The sequence below is a fragment of the Parasteatoda tepidariorum genome, chromosome 8 (genome assembly GCF_043381705.1).
Source record: "Parasteatoda tepidariorum isolate YZ-2023 chromosome 8, CAS_Ptep_4.0, whole genome shotgun sequence".
NCBI lineage: Eukaryota > Metazoa > Arthropoda > Arachnida > Araneae > Theridiidae > Parasteatoda > Parasteatoda tepidariorum.
The window spans coordinates 83,600,170-83,622,368 of record NC_092211.1 but is presented as its reverse complement, the minus strand read 5'-3'; the positions used below and the strand labels follow the sequence as shown (position 1 = coordinate 83,622,368).

Genomic DNA, 22,199 nt, shown 5'->3' with positions numbered 1-22,199 from the left:
AAAAATATGTATCCAAAAGAAGATAAGATGTACTTCACGTTACGTATCAATAATAAAGAACAACGCGTATTAAGCATAAGTAATGACACAAAAACGGAAATACCTACTACGCTATAAAGATTTCCGGACGGCATAAAGTACCGGTACTTTTAGTGCATTATCTGTGTAAAATCCATTTTCATCGTAAAATATTATACGGTAATGTTTACAGTTATATATCTTTAATTAAAGTGATTCAGTGATTCAGAACCCAGAATCTTTCCGATGCCAGGCCAGTTCCCTGACCTCGTGTGACCACAGAGCGATCGAACATTATTTAAGATGCAATTGTTTTTTTAAATACATCTAGATTGATATCTTTAAAATTGCTTATCCAAAAATCTATCTTGATCATTTCTTCATTTAACTTTTATCTAAATTTCAAGCTTTAATAACACAAATTTTTTATCCGAAAGCGTTATCTGTCAAAATGAAAAAGAAAAACATTCACTAATATTTCTATTTATGAATATTCTTATTTTTTTCACCTTTTGTTTCAACTACGATATCAAATTTTGTTATCAATTCACATATCAGATATGCCTTTCTAAACTGTCATGCAATAGTCTGTTTACGTTTCAAGGTTTATTGAAACATATCCATTAATTTAATACCACTTCTGTTTAGTGTGCCATTAAAGAAGGTCTGAGAAGACAAACAGGGTGATATTGAAAGAACCATACAAAGTAGAATATGGATGCTTATATGGACGCATTATATGATATCCGAATTGCAAGTGCAATTGTTGCAGTATTGGTATCGATTTTGCTGTATTGGTAAGGCTTATTGTTTTGACAGNGGAAGTTGAACATTAGTAGTCGTAAATCCAAAATTGGGTCTGTTGTTCAACGACGGTTATGAAACAAAAATATGTATCCAAAAGAAGATAAGATGTACTTCACGTTACGTATCAATAATAAAGAACAACGCGTATTAAGCATAAGTAATGACACAAAAACGGAAATACCTACTACACTATAAAGATTTCCGGACCAAAATGCGGCATAAAGTACCGGTACTTTTAGTGCCTTATCCCTTTTAGTGCATTATCTCTGTAAAATCCATTTTTATCGTAAAATATTATACCGTAATTTTTACAGTTATTTATCTTTAATTAAAATGATTCAGTGATTTTACGATAAATATTACTGTACAATTTTTTTTGTTTCATAATATGTTCCTATAAAAGTGGATTTTACAGTTACAGTACCATCTTGAATGTCAATATTTTTTACTGGAATTTGATACGGAACTTTTTACAGTGTATAGATTTGGTTTTAAAAATTTGAACTTTCTTCAGAGTCGAAACACAGAAGGATAGAATAAAATACGGGGACAAGAACATTCCTCGACGCTAAGGAATTAAATTGAAGATTATTTTCTTAATTCTTCAGTTATTGATTTATTAGCGAAACATAATATTAAAAAAATATTCAGTATTTACCAGGGATTTGGATTTTCGAGTGTCTTAAACTATTTTATTTTATTATTGTGTCAAATTTGACATGAATATTGTTTCGAAATGAACAGTATATGTCTTCGAATGAATGATATGATTTCCTATTTTCATTAAAAAAAATTAAATAAATTTAAATATTTTTTATTTCTTGGCATTTTCATCTTATTTCCAATGCCCACCTGTGTTAACATTTCTTTAATTCAGACATTTTACAGGGCAGATTTGTTGTCCACTCTTTCAGGGGCTCCCTATTAGGTTGGCCAACGTTGCTCCCACAGTAAGCACAGATTGTACAGAGAATGAAAGAACATCCATTCCTTGCCAGGGATTTGAACCCAGAACCTTTCTGATGCCAGACCAGTTCCCTGACCCCCTACACAGTGCGTTTGAACATTATTTAAGATGCAATTGTTTTTTAAACATATCAAGATTGATATCTTTAAAATTGTTTATCCAAAAATCCATCTTGATTATTTCTTCATTTAACTTTTATCTAAATTTCAAACTTTAATAACGCAAAATTTTTATCCGGAAACGTTATCTGTCAAAAAGAAAAAAAACATTCACTAATATTTCTATTTATGAATATTCTTATTTTTTTTCACCTTTTGTTTCAACAGCCATATCAAATTTTGTTATCAATTCACATATCAGATATGCCTTTCTAAACTGTCATGCAATAGTCTGTTTACGTTTCAAGGTTTATTGAAACAAATCCATTAACTTAATAAAACTTTTATTTAGTGTGTCATTAAAGAAGGTCTGAGAAGACAAACAGGGTGATATTGAAAGAACCAAAGTAGAATATGGATGCTTATATGGACGCATTATATGATATCCGAATTGCAAGTGCAATTGTTGCAGTATTGGTATCGATTTTGCTGTATTGGTAAGGCTTATTGTTTTGACAGCTTATAATAGTTTAATTTATTTATAAAGTTATGTTACTTGGTGTATAATGCACAGCAAAATAAGACAGGTTCGAGTCAGAATCAAGGACGAAATTATTTTTATCACCCTTTATCAGTTGAAATTAAATAAACAAATAGATATTATGGTTAGAAAATAATGTGTGATTTCCTTTAACTTTTATTTTATACAAAATTTTTATTATTATTAAAAAAAACATTCAAATGAAGAAATTTTTTTTTTTAAATAGAAATTATTATTTTGAAGTAGTTATAAAAATGGATGTCAATTAAAACTTTTAATTCCATTCAATAAAATTAAACTCAAATATTCAGATTTTCATTCAGGGTAAGGTATTTTATATGGGTTTCACACCTTACCTGTAGGGTCCTTTTATCACTAATATTGTTCAGTTAAAGAGGATGAAAAATAATTAAGTGTGGAGTATTAAATTTTGATGATATATTTTACTAACATTCAAAAACAAAAAAAGTAACTTACTATGTAATCTTTTTCATTAATTTGAACATTAATTTAAGTAGGACCTCTAAAGATGACTATAATCAACAATGGCAGGAATAGCATAAGAAAACTTGAGAGCTCAAAAATAAAGTAGGAACTAAGACTCGAGAACGAAATCGGTGGTTGTTGACTTTTACCGGTGAATGTTGATAATCACATAGTCGCTCTGGTGAATGTCCGAAATATTTATTACATCCGATTTGATATTGATTTACTCGTAGATATAATTACATTTATTCGATATTTTAATACTTACTGACGATAGATTCGAAGAAACATCAGTGTTTGGAGTATTGGGCAAATGTATACCGGGCAATGGCACTTGACATTAAGAAAACATCAGTGTAGGGTATGCCGGGCAATGGCACTTAACTAGACATAGTATATATTTCGGACATTAACCAAAGTTAGGTGCCCCTGAACGGTAAACATTTACCCGGTATACCCTACACTGATGTTTCTTTTTAGGTTCAGTGCCACTGCCTGGTATACATTTGCCCGGTATACCCTACACTGATGTTTTTTTTAGGTCAAGCGCCATTGCCCGGTATACATTTTCCCGATACTTCAAGCACTGATGTTTCTTCGAATCTATCGTCAGTAAGCATTAAAATATCGAATAAATGTAATTATATTCACGAATAAATTAATATCAAATCGGATGTAATAGATATTTCGGACATTCACTAAAGCGACTATGTGATTGTCAACATTCACCGGTGAAAGTCAACAACCACCGATTTCGGTCAATAATAGTAACATGCACATCATTTACATAAAAACCTCATCAGGGCATTTATTTCATACTTTGCCTAAATAGCATTTGGCATTCTATACAATGCCTAGTCATTCCATACAATGTCGGCGTTTCATACTTTGCCGGTAACATATATAAGGAATCTGAAGGATATGAGGATTCGATATAAGGAATCTAAATTTGGAACATTATTTGTTCCATGACTGATGTGATCATGACTATGATCATGACTAATCATGATTATGATAGAATTCACTCTAACGGTACAAGAACAGCAATAGAGATTAAGATAAATGAAACAGCCTGCGTCAATATGGAACGCAAAAGACTAATATTGTGCGCTATGTTCTTGTTCAGTATTTTAGTAAACCTTAACAGAAGAAGATGCTGGCAGATGTTGATGAGAGCAAGGAAACACCAGTTTCTATTAAGACAAAAGAGTCGTCGTGACTCAGAGTATAGAGCGTTCGCCTTCCAATGAAATGATCCGGGTTCGAATCCCAGCGATGGCTGGTTGATACAGATTCCGCAACTGGCTCGTTCCGACCACAGTAGAGACGTATAAACTATCCAATATCCTCAGTGGTTGACGGATCATGGGTTAGAGTCCCTTTGTCATCAGGCTGACCGTGGAAGGTTTTCCTTTCCATTTAACGCCATACGCCGGTTAGTTCCATCAAAAAGTCCTGCACGAAGTCAGATTTCTCCCAATATTTGATCCAGGAGCTCATTTGTCTTCTGAATTGATTTCAAAATTATAAGGCTAAGGAGGGAAGAATTTTGCTAGAATTATGTTTTAGACCACTTTAAGGAAACAAATTAGGTGGCAAAGTCTCTTTACCCAAAGTGGTGACTTTGTGGGACAGAAAACAAATTCCTTTACTATTTAAAATGAAGTTTGAGATACCTTATTAAAATAGAGCTGTGCAGATATATTCTGTAAAATGTTTAGAACAATGCGTTGTAATTTAAGAGACGTCTAAAAAATTCTGAAATAAGTCCCCCGAGCTGTGCGGTATGTTTTTATAAATACCACGCAATTAGTTTTTCAAATGAATCCATTACCGTTATCTAGAGAATAATATTTTAGTGCTATAGAAATTAAGCAGGAAAAATATTTTATTTACAGGAATATTAAACTTATTTATAATTTTTTAATATCTTCTATCAGTCATTTTAAAAATTTCGTAAATTCATGAGAAGTCTTATTAAATGTTCATTTAAACTTGTGAAATTATCATTTTATGTTCACATCGTTATAAAATGTGAATTAAGTTTTCTTCAATGTGCGACTAAAAAATACCGAATCCTACCTTATCAGGATATTTGGTAGTTTATCAAACACAATATTTCAACAAATGAGGTTCAACATATTATTTTGGGACTTTGTGCTTCATGTTTGATACAAATAAAGCATGTTTGATTACTCCTTAGGTACTCCACTAGGAACCATGATTATTGGAAGAAAAGGGGAATCCCCTATGTTAAACCTTATCCATTACTTGGATCTCATCCCGCATTAGTGAGGAAAAAGGTGAGTTGAGCAACATTCGTATCAGAATCATGTTAATTTTAACATTCAAGCAATTATATATTTTAAAAAGTACTTATGTCAATATATGTCAACCAAGGTATTTAAAATATTTAGATTTGGTTGCAAAAAAATTATATAATTTAACACGATGTAAAAATTTGCATTCCTCATAGTATAAAGTTTTTTTTAAAAATATTGATAAATTGTTAAAAAAATCTTATTGTAAATGTCTCTTTTTAATGAAAATACCATAGTAAAAATGAGTTTTTAAATTTTGAGGAAGAAGTTTTAGTAAACAGTGATCAGAGCCAAACAACATTCGCATCAAACTTTCGACCGCTTTTCTAGTTATATTGGGAAGTATTGAGTTAAAATATAGTATAAATTGAAAACTTATACGAATTCGCTATAAAAATATAACTTATAACACTATTAATACGAATTATTTATAAAAACTCCCTTTGTTCAGTGAAAGTATGTACTATACTTGATGTCATATTTCGTAACTTAATTAATGGCATTTGAGTGTTGCGGAAGATCGTTTTCTTCAAACCACAATGATTGCGCATTGTATAAGAAAAACCAATCATTAGACTGAAAATAGTTCAGGATAAATTTGCATTCAGAATAAAGGCGAATTTTAAAATATGACAGCTAGATTATTGTAACGTTTTATGATTAGCAATATTTCGATTTAATAGTTATTATCTAAAATAGTCATTACTATCAAATTAGAAAAATATTAATTTTTCTGAAATTCAAGCATTTAAATGTTTATTTAATAAAGATAGCAAAATATTCTTTTATATTTATAGAATTTGGAAGACGTAGAATTGGAGCGGTATCAAAAATATGGTGATTTATATGGGTAAGAAATAAAATATTTTATAACTGCACTACTCTCATAAGTTTCAATAACCTACTGTTTCTTTAGTTTCCGAAGAACTCATAATGCTTGCGCGAATACATAATCTTTAATTAAAGCAAAAAGACGTTCTTCATTACATAATACTTCATTCATTGTACATTCATTTAGCCAAAATAGTAGATCTAATGTATAATTCAAATTGTATTGAATTACTTCCTCTAGATAATTAAGTTTGTAATATTTATTCCCCAATGCACTTGTCTAAATGAATTAACAATCTTCACGGATATTTTGCTTTATATGATCCAGTGTTCAACGTACTGGAAAGATATTTTTAACCTGTTTTAAGACCAGTTTTTGACATAGAAATGAATAGCAGTCACGTGAATATTGCATTGAAGTAATATTTTACATACTTTTGATGGAAAAAAAGGAGCACTCTTAAAAATAGATCTCTCACTTTTGACGATTTAGCAATGTTTCGTTCATTTTGAGAATCATGTCGTAACGAAATCACGTAGTTTGGAAAAAAGCGCGAACTCTCAAATATATGACGAAAATGTTTCCTCAACTCGGAACTTCATCGTAGTGTATCGCGTGAGATTATAACTAGAATGACGAAACTAGAATGAAGAGTTCACTATCGAAAACAAAAAGACCAAATAAGCTGCCCGGTCTGTAAGATAGTTGACTTCGTACCAGGAAGACTCCGAGTTCCTATCGCGCTAGAAGTATTTCTTTCTATTCTATCGTTCTTTCTTGTCTTGTTTGGGCAACTTTGAGCCATTCATTTAGCTTCTACAATAAAGTAACTTTTAAAAAAATTAGATGCACCAGGAGCTACGATTTTTTTTGGAAAAAGAAGAAGAACAAAATATTTCTTTAATTTTGACGAAATTCGTTTCCTCGAAGAAGTGACGACAGTTATTTCACGTTTTGACAAAATTTTTGCTCGGAGCATATACCAGGAAACGGTTTCGTCAAAAAGGAAGAAAGTTTTGTGAAATTTGAGCATCCATTTTTTTCTAGTGCGTGTTGAAATTAATCCGTTGTAGAATGTTTTTAATAATCGTCAAAAGGCGAAAACTAATAATTTAATTACATTGCAGTTTCTCTTAATTAAAGAAACCAAAACTTCAAGTACTTTTTCGATTAATTTAAGCAAAATAACAATTGAATATACTGTAGAAAGATTTAGATTAGGTTTTAATATATTTTTGGATTTTATAAAATTAAAAACTAATACGTTATAAGTAATCCACAAGCAAAAAATAAAAAATAAAAACTGAAAACAATGGTTAATAACAAAACTTTAATACAGCGTTTGACGTTTTTAATTGGATTGCATTCAAAGTTAATTGGAAAACTTTTTGTGATGCGGTGTTAAAGTGCATTCTTTCAAAACAATATAAGTTTTTACTTCAAGTAGGAAGTAGGTAAATAAAAACCAGGATTAAAGATCACTGAAGGAAATATTTGAGGTACAACTGATAAATTATATTCAAAATTGCATTATTATTTATATTTAAAGAATTTGATTAGATTATTTATTATTTGCCTTGAGAGTGTAAAAATGTTTTGAAATTTTCGGTAAGTACTCACTACAAGAGATAACAGCATAAGCATTACTTTTAATTTCTTTTCATACAAACAGTGTCATTTTTCACAAAAAAATAACTGTTTGTTTTAATATGCTTATTCATTTTTTTTAATCCTGGTTAAGGAAATAACAAAAAAAAAAAGGAAATGTCAACTGGAATTTTTAAAATAGCTGGAATTTTATTTATGTTTTGAATTGATAGTTTGCAACACTGTGTTTTTTAAATGATAAATAATTTTAGAAGAGTTAAATTTGTACACACTGATAGGTGAATGATACAAATTTGATAAGGTTCAGCAGATAAAAATAAGAATATTTGTTATATTTTTATTATATATTGATTGCAAAGTTTCACGCTCTAAGTAAATAAACAAATATTACGTTCGTCTAAAAAATACGCAAAACGATTGAAATATTAATGCGTTTTTTTATTTTTATTGCAATAAGCCTTGTAGCTTTAAAGAAAAAAAAAGGAGTGACTAAAAAAAAAATTTTTTTTTTGGAATATCGAGTTGTCTTTGTTTATCAAAATAAGCATTTTGATAAAATCAATCGATTACAAGCCTGGTCAGTTTTAAAGAAGAAAAAAAATAATTAACTAAAAAGCTTTTTTTTTTTGAATATCGAGATTTCGCAAAATAACATTTTGACAAAATTAATCCATTACAAGTCTGGCCACCACACAGGCTACTCTCTTCTTAGGAATACAATGCAGGTCAGACTATAATATAATGTAATAAAAGGAATATAATGCAGGCCTCATAGAAATACAATACTAACACATATGACTCACTGCACGTGTATGGAGACAAACAGTCAAAAACCTATCTTTTTATGGTGTAAAGAACATTTCCAAGAGTTAAGTAGAGATTTTTTAGCTTAAAAACGTCATTATTATTTCTAATCACTAAACAACAAACGTCAACTTAATACAGATTTTTCTTGCGGCTGTTTGTTGTATATGTCTTTTAAATAAGTGTATAATTTTTCTTTCATTTGATTTTTTTAGTTATTATGAGGCAAGTAAGCCAGTTCTTATGGTTTCAAGACCGGAACTTTTGAGAGACATTTTAGTGAAAGATTTCCAGTATTTCACATCACGACGAGTAAGTATAATCTTCTCTTTTTAATGATCAGTTAATACGTTTTCATGCGTGTTAGGACTAATCTTAGATAACTTTTCTCTCTTAAGTTTTCAAATATTCAGGGAGTGGTTAATCAATTCTCTTCATTTTCCTATTTTGCTTAGTTTAGATGCAATATCGAAAATTCATTATTTCGGAATATATTTTGATTAATACGTTTTTAATGATTTTTGCAGACTAGTGCGGCGTTTTTATTTTTTCTCAATATTGCATACATTTTCTGATCATTATGCTTTTTTCTTTTCCTCTTATTTTAATTGCTCACATAGAACTAAAAAAGCTAAATTTTAATTGTTTCAAAAGTATTATTATGAGGACAGCATTGTTACAAAATGTATAATAGAAATGAGAAGTTCATTAGCAGTTCAAATTTGATACACTATACTTAAACGAAGTTCATCGATGGAAACTCTAGTGCAAATTTGTTTTTTTTTTCTTCCTTTTTTTTTGATTGAAAAAAAAGGGACTAACTAAAAAACTCAAAATAGAACAATTTTACGATAGAAATATATACTTAAACCATTTTTTATTTTCAACCTAAAGTACATTTACTTATTTGATAAAACGCTTTTACGAATTATAAGTTTAGGCACGCACATGATAAACAATGAGATTCAGCCACTTCTGTATATGTAAACTTAAGAAAACATTTATAATTAGAAAAATTCCTTTCGTCAGTCGACTTAAGATACTTAAAATAAAAGTTTATGTTATGCTGTTGTTGTTGTTAATTTACGTCGCACAAGAGCTGCACAATGGGCTATCGGCGACGGTCTGGGAAACATCTCGGAGGATGATCCGAAGACATGCCATNACATGCTAAACAATGAGATTCAGCCACTTCTGTATATGTAAACTTAAGAAAACATTTATAATTAGAAAAATTCCTTTCATCAGTCGACTTAAGATACTTAAAATAAAAGTTTATGTTATGCAAAAGTCTAAACAAGTGTACAGTTCAGTTTAAACGTAAGTTTAACTAAACTGTATACTTTTAATGTTAGTTTAAAAGTAAAATGTTCGAATGTGTAGACAGAGCAAAATCTTTTTTTTTATTTTGAATTAATTCATCGCAATACTCAATTTTGTCAAATACTCATTTTTGTACCAGAAGTGGCCACCCTTTGTTTGATTGACTTGGAAAGAAGGTTGTTTACAACTATGGTTTTAAATCAATAGTCTTAAGCACGATATGATTTAATTATAATAAATGGGCTTTATTTTTGCCTGAGTCTTTTTTTAAATTTCGAGATACTTAAAATTCTACGCACAACTTACATGAGTATTAATTTATGTTTAATTTTCAGGTATTTGATTCAGGAGATCCAATTCTGGACAAGATGTTATCCGTGTTAACTGGAGAAGACTGGAAGAGAGTTCGAACCATTGTATCACCCACTTTCTCGACCGGTAAAATCAAAAGAGTGAGTAAACTCTAAAAAATAAATCCGGATTTACGGTGAAAGGTACTGGCAACCAGAGTTTAGAATCCTTAAAAATTCCTTTTACCGTAGAATCCATTTTTACCTTAAAATTTTAAACTGTAGTTTTTACAGTAATATATAAATAATTCAGTAATTTTACAGTAAATTTTGCTTTAAATGCTACAATAAATCAGTTCTTATGTTTCGTCAAATTTTACGGTAAAATATTACGATACTTAGAGTGCTAGTAAATGGTACCGTAATTTGATTCCGGATTTTTTTTTTACTGAGTAGAAAACATGAAATACATTTGATTCATTGCATGGTCGAATAATAATTTAGATAGTAATTAGTTAATTAATAAATGAAATTAGATAATTAGTAAATAGATAAATCCTGATTAGTAAAACACTTTTGTGCACGGTAACAGCGTTTTATTTAGGACATATTTAAAAAATTCTGCGATAATTAGAAACTGATATGATTAAAAACAGAGTATAGTTGGTGATTGTAATTCAATTAAAATCTTAAATAATATATTGAATAACAATGTCTTGACGTACAAATGCTTAATAAAAGAAACAGGCTCATTTTGATGTTGCAAGGAGCATCTTCTTCAAGCACAAAATAATAAAAATTATTTAATTCCCTTGTTATTGTTCTTGAAAAAAAGGCTTTCATAGTCATGTAAAATGCTTTATTAAATAAGATCTTGAAAAAGTAATATTTTATTTGAGTTTTAATAAAATTTGTTCATGAAATATTTTGAAAAAGTCGGAAAAAAGAAAAAGAAATATGTAATTGTATCTCACAGGTCTTTTCAATGCGTAATTAAACGACGTTTTTGCAAGTACTATGCAACGTAGATAGCTTTAACATATTTTTTCTGTTTTTAATGTCTTTTTACTTAACAGGTGATGAGTATATTTCAAGATTGTGCTAGAACACTTCTTCAGAACTTTAAAATGGAATCTGCAAAAGGAAAACCTGTTGATGTATTAAAGTAATTTTATCTTTTTAGTTTTAAAATTTTATATGCCTATTTAACATGTTTCAAATAGATTACTAAACATTTCTTTTCTTCTTTTTTTTTAGAAACAAATTACTTTAAATTTCTTAAGGTGAAGGAATTTAATCATGTGTTGATTTCATATCATTTTTTTCAGTTGTATCAGTTACAGTTTTATGCTTTTTATTTTATCAGTTTTTAGGGCGGTATTTTATTCTAAGGCAAATATCTGACATTCTAGGACAAATTTGTTTAAGGAATGCTTATCATAAGTTTGATAACTCAAATATACCGATTTTTATCAAGTGCAGTTTTAAGATTTTTAATTATTGTTTTTAAATAAAATTGAGCTTGTGAGGTATAATGCAGATTTTAGAATTTAAATTTTGAGAAATTCACAATAATTTTCTGATATCTTCAATGCACTGTTTCTCACCAAATGCAATTTCAAATTTCATTACAATTGAATTTGTGATAAAAAATTCCGGCTTTCTAATCAATNCCCCCCCCAAAAAAAAGGTTGTAGCAAATGATTAAAAAAAAAAAAACATTTTCTAACGTAGAAATTAATGCTTACCATATAAAACATTTACATAAGCTAGCTCACTTTTTTTCATAGTTTAGTTTATCATTTTATAGCAGTCTGGAATTGAAAAATTATGTCATCGCTTTATAAAAAATATTTCAGAGCACAAGGAATGTTCAAGTTCTGATATAAAAAGATTACAGATTTATATAAATGTTTTTTTATTGAAAAAAGATTAAATAAGATAATAATTTGGTTTTTAAATTTTGGGAAATATGTCATGCATATTTCAGCATGGCATACTTATTGAGTAAGTGTAGTTCATTACACATTAGAAATTTAAGTTGCTAATACATCGTGATAGTAAGTAATGAACTCTGACTTAACAGTGTATTTACTTCGTAAACGGGATTCATTTATATATCAGAAATTTAACGTTGCTTATCCATAGTTGTAGTAAATGATGGGCACTGACTTTCACATTACCTATTGCATGAGCACAATCTGATTCAGGTCAAAATTACGATCTGTGGATGAATGAATGGGTCTGCCCTATAAACGAGTGTGACGTATGGTGTGGCAGAAGTTGAATTCTTGACCATAGATGGTGCCACTGACAAACAAGAAGCGCACACTCTGCCTTAAATTGCTCGGTTTCACCAAGCAGACTTGCCCGTGTGGCAAGTGGCATTAGAAACAACAACAACAACGCTATTGCTAATGCACCATGATATTAAATAATGAATGCTGATTTTGACGATAAGTTTTCACTATATGTTTACGTAAGTATCATTCATAATTTCAGGAAAAAATTAGCGTTAGGATTCACATCAAACATTTTATTTCTTCTTTGACCTTTCAATATATTTGATCAATTTGGTAGTGTACTTACGTTTTTATGTGCAACGACAATTTTCATTGGTTTATAAATCTATTGCTAATAAACTAAATTTCCATTTGCCAACTTTTCTATTTTTCCTCATTTTATTTCATACTCTTACCTCGCTAACTGCGAGTATAATATGAGGTGTTGTCAAAATAAGTTCTTGATTTCGTCATATTTTTTTGTCTTCTAATTAAAGAGGGGATATTGAAAACATAAATCGTCTCACTTGATTACAATTAAAAATTGAAATTACATTAGATAAAAGTATATAACATTTTTATTACATTATTACCATCATAAAGGTCACATAAAAATAAACATTTCACAAAAAGCTGATTTCTGAAAATTCCAAGATCTTGTCAATTGCTTAAATTCAGCCTGAAAATTTATAGAATTATATCCATAAACTTTAATATGAGTTTAGATATTATAACACATTTATATTTGCATTTGTATTTTTAGACGTTCTCATTTATATGCAACCCTATACTTTATAATTTTAGATATTTCGGAGCTTTTACCATGGACGTAATTGCAAGTTCTGCATTTTCGACAAAAATAGATTCTCACAATGATCCAGAAAATCGATTTGTTAAAAATGCCCAAGGGGCTTTTTCTCAAAGCATCAATATTAGATTCTTACTTTTCTGTAAGTATTATTATTTCATAACAAATTGTCATTAATAATTTTTTTGTTTGATTAATACAATTTGTCAAAATCAAAAACAATTTTAATCGCAATGTTATTTCGAAAACGAAGTGCAGCCATGAACAATTTTTAAAATGCTATTTTCTCTTTTTTATTATGGAGTTAATACAGATATGTTTCTACTAATATTTCTGTTTATCAAATTTTGATTTTTATTTAATACTTTATTACTTAAAATAAATTAATTTTATTTAAGATATTTTATTTGCATTAGGATTTCAGAAAAATTTTAAAATAGTTGGAGATAATGTGGAGGAACATGTGGAGGAAATGCAATGTAATACATTTTCTTCATTAAAGTCTCACTAAAATGTTTCAAAATAGAACTAAGACTTATTGTTCCTTAATTATTTAGAAACGACAATATCTCGTTTCTAAGCATTATCATGCTACTATTACTACTATATGCTACTATATACTTTCCCCTTTCGTAGCTGCTTTTACTTGCCCCTCCCCCCTTCGGCCAGTGTGAAAATTAATATTATAGGAAATTTTCTCTACTTTTTATACATAAAACTAGACTTTTTTTCTTAAATCTTAATGAAACCAGAAAGTTACAAATAAAACAAGCATTATAAACGGATAGTTCCAGCTTTTCTTTGAAACTAAGTCGTATAAATTAAGTAATATAGTGTTAGGTATTAGACCATATTTTTGTACGTAAACAAATGAAGCTATGAAGAATTAGAGTTTGTTCTAGATTATTACGTAGATTACTCTAATGTAAATACTTTTATTAGCATTTTCTCTTGCAAGCAGAAGCTAGCAGTCACTCGCAGCGAGGGGCTATCAGTGATAAATCTTTTATTTTCTATTTTAAGGGGTCACAGTACCCAAAAAATGACCGAAATATCGAATTTTTTTTTATTACTTATAATAAATGTTCAAACTATTTTAAATGCACTGAAAAAAAAATCATATCTCTATCTGCATTTTTAAAAAAGTTATGAATCATTTTAGATTGTCCTAATACAGAAATTTGCTCAGCAGACAGGATTTAAAGTGATTTTTCTCATAGATGATAATTTTGTGTTTTAATCTTAATTAAATCCCCAAGGAATTTTTTTTATTGAGGAAAAAGCTTTGAAGTAAATTTTTTTATCTTAAGTATGATACACTTATTTAAACTGTGCATGGACAAGGATTTTATGAGGTATTACAATTTTTACAGCCTGTTATATATACCTAACAGGAATGTTTAACCTTTTTTTCTACTTTTTTAGAAAATAATCCATAAAAAATATTCTAATTCATATATCAACAAATGAATGCACAAAATTGGTTAAGATGAATATTGTAAATACTAAGAAATTTTTTTTTTGAAAATATGTTAAAATAAAAAAGCCTAAAAAATTTAAAAATTTTGAATTTTTTCAGTTTTTCTTTAAATTTAAAAAAAAATAAACAGTTTAATTTTTTTGATGATAAATTATTGATTATAAGTTAAATGAGCATGCAAATCATCCACAAAATGAATGATTGAACCTTTATTTAAAAAAAAAATTGTTGCAAAGGTACTATGACCCCTGAGCTCCCTAATGAAATGTTTCAGATTTCAGTTCATTTTGTTAAATTTAAAAATGTGAAGGTTCTTGCTTATAATTCGTATTTATTGGGTCAGTTCTGCCGTTTTTCCGTTTAATTCCGTTTTAATTTTAAATTCCGTTCAGTTTTTGGAGCCTCGCACCATTTTTTTTTTCAACTTTTGAAAAGTTTATCGTTTAACGGTGTGAACGGTTGTTAATTTTTTAACGGTTGATTTTTCGATTGATTCAATTCATAATTATAAAGTGACGTCATTATTCTTTATATAATAACAATTCTTTTATCAATATTTCAAATGACAGGAAGCTAAACTACAATAAAAAAGTTGAAATCGTAAGGAACAATAAAATGCAATGCTTGAATTTTGCAAACTTAGGGAATATTCTTATTGAATGTAGTTTTATAGATCTACTTAAAATTCACCAATTAAAATCTCCATTTCGAAATCTAAATTATATATGATCTTTATTTCGAGAAAAAGTGACAAATAAATATTGTCGGTGCAGCTTTGGGATATATTTGTATTAAAATAAAAAAATTGGTTCAAATCATACGAATTCTACTATTCCTTAAGCTTAAGATTTACCACTCTTCTCTTAAGATGAAAACCGATTGAACTTTCCAGAGTGTTTTCGAACGTCATCGCACAATAGTTTAGAGTGCTCCAAAAACAACGTTTCGCGAAATTTGCCCACCGTTTCCTCTACCCGAGACTGATACGAGTAACTTCGACAAGCAGAAAACATTTAACGAACAACAGGAGTGCTGTACACTACTTCTTTCCGAATTATTTTATTTACATGCAGCATAATAGTCAGATATACTCGTATTTTGAAACTACACAGTAAAGATGGATTTTAATGCTTAAATTTATAATTTATTTTCAGTGCTTATGCCACGTTTGCTAAAAAAGTTTGGTTTTAAAGTCTTTAATCCTACAATCATGAATTTTTTCAAAAGTGTAACTCTGAATATTATACAAGAAAGGAAGAGGACTGGACAGGTAATTACTAATTTGTTCATATTTATTTCATGAAATAGACATTGAGCAACGTTTTTCTATTGATTTGTATATTCTTAAAACACTTTATTAAAATTATTGAAACTTCTTTATTATTCATTGTTAGAATTTTCCTTCCGAAATTATGGTAAAATAACGGGCAGCAGCCTGTCCATTCAATTTATCATAACGCTTACGGTAAGGAATATTTTTTATCTTTAAGGGTTTGAAACCGTATGGTTATAAAATTATGGATACAAAACTATACGGTTTTTTAACCATTTAGAACTAGCATGGTTTCGAAACCATAAAAATGAAATTTAACTTGGCATAACTCTTTATGTACTGAAAGGAATAAAGGAAATATTGTGGTGTCAACGTTGGGCCTCGATTCCCCGTTCTGAAGATCATGAGACTGATTAACCCTCTGGGTTATAATACGTGGTGCGATAAAATTCTGGTTGTTGAACCGTATTAGGTGAAAGCAGTTAATAAACGGTATTTCTCATGGTTAACAGCTTAATTACCATCGTATTTATGATTATTTGACTGTTTTTGCTTGAAATGGTAAAATAACAATTAGATAAATTGTTATTTAACCATTTTTCCGAGAAATTTCCAACAGTGTTGAAGAGCTTTAACGAAAATGACAATACCATCAAGCTTTGAAGCGTCTTTATTTTGTTTCGCTTAAAACTATCAAGATGCAGATACTACTATTATTAATTATTTAATTTTGATAATTTTATCGTATTTCTTTAAACGTCAAACAAATAAACAAATTTCATAATTTAGGATCACATGATCCATTATAGTGGACTAAAACAACTATTTAACCATTGCATCGATGTATTATTTCACAGTAAATATTTTCAAAAGGCTGCGTTGTTTAATACATATTTTGCAAACTTGGTAAAAACTAATTTTAGAACTTGCTTGAGAGAGAGAGAGAGAGTGCTGGGCAGGACAAAGGCTATGGTTTAATTTTTATTGCAAAGAATATTTCGTATATCAAAGAATTGCAAAGAATAGTTCGTATCTGAAATAATTCATTGAAAATACACAATAGTGTGTTATAAAATGCTTGTTAAATGGCATTTGCTTTGTAAACTGCCTCCAAAATCCATTTCCTTTTAAATATTTCTTTCTTACTGAGTTTCTGGACTCTTCAACGAGGCTAACTATTTTATACCGTGATAGCATATTGGCTTTAAAGGAAACCGTGTATTTAGCCAATTTTCTGAAATGTTTGCTCAGCGACCTTTTAAAAGAATGTTTCCTTTAAAAAAATAATTTTAAAAAAAGTGTCAGCGCAAATGTTTGAAAGCGAGAAAAGATTATTGCAATATATTAATAACCATAACAAATCAATACCTCTAGGGGTACTGATCCAGGAGTTTCCTTGTCTTCTGGATTGGTTCAAAATTGCAAGGCTGCGGAGTTGAGCATTAGTAGTCGTAAACCAATAAAATTGTGACGGCTGTTCAACGACGGCTATAAAATAAAATATATTAATATTGTAAATATATTAGTATAAGGATCTGAAATCAAAGTACAGAGCTTAAAACGAAAGTGGAAAGTAACTGAAAAAAATATCCACTTATTATAAACAAATATATCTTACCATTTTTTTTCATACAGATGTTTTTCATTGATTAACCATTTTTTTTTTTGGTTGGCCATTTAGATGTAACAAACAGACCTGAATTTAAGATTAGTCAAAAAACTTCAAAACGAACAGATATGTTTTATATGTGGCATTTTTGATAACTGTAAGTCACTTTCAATTTCATATCATGTAATGTCACTAGTTCTCAGAACTCCATTCTCACTGTGATGTTTCGAAATTTAATGGAAGGATGCAATTATTAACATTTCTTATTACAAATAAATATATATTTTTTTTTACTGAATTACTTGTATGGGTCCGATAATATGGCTCATCTGTTCATCGCCTAAACTGAACAGTTGCTTGAAAAACTCGCTTAAGCTGACAGTTTAGATATTTTTTTTTTCAATATTAGAAATTTCTTTGTGTTATTACCGAAATCTTTGATTAGTAAAATGCTAACATTTATTTTTCAGACTAGGAATGATTTCCTGCAGTTGCTTGTTGATTCAGCAACCCAAGTAGCAAAGGAGGAAAAGTGGGACGAGGCAGACGACCTTGCTGCCAACTATGTAGACGAATCAAAAGACCATGCAATATTTAAGACTGTTACTACAAAACGTAAGCTAGTGCCGACTGTATTCGCTACAGAGTATATTTGCCCTCTAGAAATTAATAAGAGTTGCTCGAAGGAAAAGCTGACAAGTATGATTGCGTATGAAATACACCAGCGCCAACTTTAATGCATATAAAGGAGGGCAGGATAAACGCATCGTGGACTGTGTATAACTGATTAACAAGTATACGTGAGAGTATTTAAAACAAATGTAAAGTTGTGCTGAGGATGTATGTGCTAAAAACGAAATGCGCAGTAGTGTGGTTCATAGTGAGAAAAGGAATTGACACATTTCTCTACTCAGATAAAGTAATGCTACGCAGATGTCCTTGATTGTATGTCTTTGATTGATTCTAATTATTTTATTAATAGTTGCAATGGTTTCGTTGGATATATATCACGGTGTTTGCTTACTCAAAAAATTGATATCTTTGATGTTTATCATTTATGAAACCTTTCACGCCATTTGTTTGCATCGAATGAGACAGGACGACCAGCATTCGCAGTTCTGCTTATCTTCTGCCACCAAAAAAAAAAAAAAAAACAAAAAAAAACGTACTACGTCTTGCTTCTTTGTTCTTGACGCGTCTACTTTCTTTTACTTAAAACATTCGTTTTAAATGCTATTACGTGACATTTTACGAAATGTGCGGTGCAATTTTCTACTTTCTTTTATAACTTCAAGTGGTGCTGCTATCGCTGCTTAATTTTTGACATTATTATTATTATTATTCCTTTGAGCAATCTTCATAAAAATGTTTAATTACTTAAATATTGGCTGTGTACGAAGTATTGTAGGTGGAGGAACGCTCTTTATTTTAGTTTGGAGAAGAACCTTAGGGTAAGACATTATCATGTAGTTTGAATAGGAACTTCAAAAAGTGATTTTCTCAACGCCATTTGTAAAATACGGAAAGTATAACTCCCATAAAAGAAATGGAATTATTAAACAAATAATTTACTTGGAATATATTTTGATAAATGGCAGTTTATTGGTATTTATATTGTATAACGTATTATTCTCAGTTTAAAGCTCTACACAATTTTTAAACATGAGCCATTTTTTCTGTGCATCTTGTGATAGGTAATTAACAGAAAATAGAATAATCTTTTTTAAACTTAGGTGAGTTGCTACATAATTTATAATGCGTTTGAACTTTTTCTACCTTTTCCAACTATAGGCTACCACTTTTTGTTTTATTCAGAAGCTGGCAGGGCGAATAACTGAAAAATCACTTTCATAAATTGATGTTTCTAAAATTTTTATAACCTAGTGTTGTGCTTTTTAGAACATTTTTTATTTCTATCCTACTACTTTCTTTCTCGAAATTAATATTTAGCAAACATAGTTCTCTATTTGCGGAATTCTATGACATACATTCGATGAATATATCCAATTTATCTAAAATAAAGCGTACTAAGATTTTACGGTTTTTAGAAAATCTTTTGTCTTGTTGAATGATATAAAAAAAATAAACAACAAGAAAAAATACACAATAGGACACATTATGACTCAGTTACAACCAGGAGTAAATGTAAAAATCTGTCTCGAATTATAAACAATTCAGTTAAATGAAGACAAAAATTACTTACTATAAGAAAAAAGACAAAATTTTACATGTTCAATATTTATAACAATATTTTAATTATTCTTTATTATTATTTATATATTATTATTTTAATACAAGCGTTTTCTCGCTGTAAAAACGTTGTTTCGTGAAAAGGAAAATCACTATTGTTAAAAGGATTCAGTATTAAAACCTATCATTTTCATTGTTCATATTTAAGCAATAAGAAAAATGCAGTATGAAAGATTGGTTATCTTAATTTGCCATATTTAAACGAAAAATATTAGTTTATTTTAAATATTTAATTTAAGCAAAAACAGAAATTGTAGATTTTACATTTAACATTTTCTTAAAAATAATAGTTATACTATAAACGCGTTTTTCAGAGTCCTGTTGCATTTTCTTTAAATTTAAATTTTCTAAGATGTCAAGGCTACTTTCTTGAATCAAACTTCATAAAAAACTCTTTTCCGGAAATTCGCAATGATTGTCGAAGTATAGTTTACGCACTTTTAACTGAAGTAACTCATAAGAACAATGTATCTCAGTCTCTTTATATTTCAAAAGAAAAACTGTTTTGCAATTTTCTCAAAGTTCTTTTGTTTTGAATAATTTTTTTTATATGGAACTGATTATTCACATTTTTAGACATAGAATTATTAACATTTTAATACTTACAATGGGATATAAAAGGGATAAAGTTAATTTTCAATGAATTATTCTGCACTGAAATAAAAATTGTTTTTAGATTTGTCAATGGATGGATTTTTAACTCAGTGTGCTAGAGTATTGTTACTTAGTTATGACAAAAACTTTATGGCTTGGCACACTTTTAACTCCTTACCACTTCAATGTATTGCCTACTTTAATAACTTCTTACCACTTCATGAGCAACACATTTTTCATTAACTGGTTAAATGATTAAAAAAAGATCACGATAGTTTTCAATGTTTAATCCTGTAATAAATAAAAATGATTGTTTTCAGGTATGTCTATGGATGAGCTTGTAGCTCAGTGTGTTATCTTTTTTCTGGCTGGTTATCACACCACAGCAACAACACTAGGACTCACAGCTTATTTACTAGCTATGAACCCAGACGTGCAAGAAAAAGTGTTCAAAGAAATATCAGAAGTCGTGAAGGAAACTAATGTAAGTCTCAACAATTATAAAAAATTATTTAAATTAAAAATTTTCATTCTTAATTTATAACTTACGTTCTGGTTTGTAATGAGGAATTTCAGTATGTTATACTTATAATTAATATCTGCTCCCATGATATGATTTTGAGTGACTGAGCCAGTGAGCAACCGATTAAAAAATAGTCAATAGTTTTTGATCACGTACAATGAAAGTTTAAGTATGAGAAATAAATAGTTTTGAAGACTTTTGTGGAATTAAACAATACGAAGTTTTTGAAATTTCATTACTTAGAAAGTATTCAACTGATTTGACTTAAAGGAGAGGTTAGAAACTTTTATAAGAAGTTAGATTCAGTAAAGCAAAATCTACATGTTTTGTTGAAAAAGTTTTAAAATAATTTCTTCTATAAAATTGACATTTTCAGACAATTTTTTAAAGAACATATTTTCAGAAATTTGGTCTTTAAAGTACATGTCTTAGTGCTGGAAAAAGTCGATCATTGCTCCGTTTCATACCCACTTTGATGGAAGTTATTGGGCAAGAAAATTATTGGATATTTATTTTTACACTAAATTGAATAAGACAGAAACCAAGTTGATAGGAATAAAAGCTTAGAAGTTATGAGCGTTTAAAGTATGTGCTTTTCACTTATACTTTTCTACGTAGAAAAACCTTATAGCTTTGAAACTTATTAATTCCATCAGCTTATTAATAATTTTGTTGAATTTAATGTAATGAAGTACATTACATAATACAATACATAATAATTCCTCATTTGTGTAGATTGCAATGTCGGACACATAAATAGGCGAAGCAAAAAATAGCATTTTTGATGTATTACATCTCTAGATATCTTTTATATATGCAAAGCTATATTTAGATTGAGATATCTCATATATTTCCAAATGTATATATATATAAAGATGAGCCATTACATTAGGACCCATAATCCTCATAGAACTATCCCTGACGTCTGTAAGCTACTTGAACATAGTTGCAGACCAGGTTCACCCATTCATGGCAACAGTTTTTCCTGCCGGGAATGGTGCTTACCAACAGGATAATGCACCATGTCGTAAGGGTCGAATCGTCATGGACTGGTTCGAGGAACATTCCACTGACTTTCAAGTCATGTCTTGGCCCCCAAATTCACCTGACCTTAATCCAATAGAGCATTTGTGGTCCTACTTGGAAAACCAAATTCGTGCTACCACGCTCCCCTTCTCAATGTGAGGAAATTGCAGGACCAGTTAGTGAGCGCTTGGTACCAGATACCTCAGACTACCTATCAGCACCTTGTGGAATCAATGCCACGGCGGGTGCTAGCAGTTTT

General features: G+C 29.4%; 1 protein-coding gene across 2 annotated transcripts in view; it reads left to right on the top strand.

Moving 5' to 3' along the window:
- LOC107442059 (cytochrome P450 3A8-like) overlaps positions 1 to 22,199 on the top strand; it is a 31,111-nt gene that overhangs the window by 1,114 nt on the left and 7,798 nt on the right. Inside the window, exons 2-11 of one of the 2 annotated variants that reach the window (XM_071184310.1) lie at positions 667 to 815; positions 5,121 to 5,220; positions 6,036 to 6,088; positions 8,698 to 8,794; positions 10,141 to 10,257; positions 11,172 to 11,260; positions 13,182 to 13,327; positions 15,820 to 15,935; positions 18,018 to 18,162; positions 20,712 to 20,875. In XM_071184310.1, coding sequence (XP_071040411.1) covers positions 733 to 815; positions 5,121 to 5,220; positions 6,036 to 6,088; positions 8,698 to 8,794; positions 10,141 to 10,257; positions 11,172 to 11,260; positions 13,182 to 13,327; positions 15,820 to 15,935; positions 18,018 to 18,162; positions 20,712 to 20,875 — 1,110 coding nt within the window. In that variant the 5' untranslated portion in view covers positions 667 to 732. Of the gene's footprint in view, positions 1 to 666; positions 816 to 2,242; positions 2,388 to 5,120; positions 5,221 to 6,035; positions 6,089 to 8,697; positions 8,795 to 10,140; positions 10,258 to 11,171; positions 11,261 to 13,181; positions 13,328 to 15,819; positions 15,936 to 18,017; positions 18,163 to 20,711; positions 20,876 to 22,199 lie in introns of both variants that reach the window. The other variant, XM_021145839.3, reaches the window with a different exon arrangement.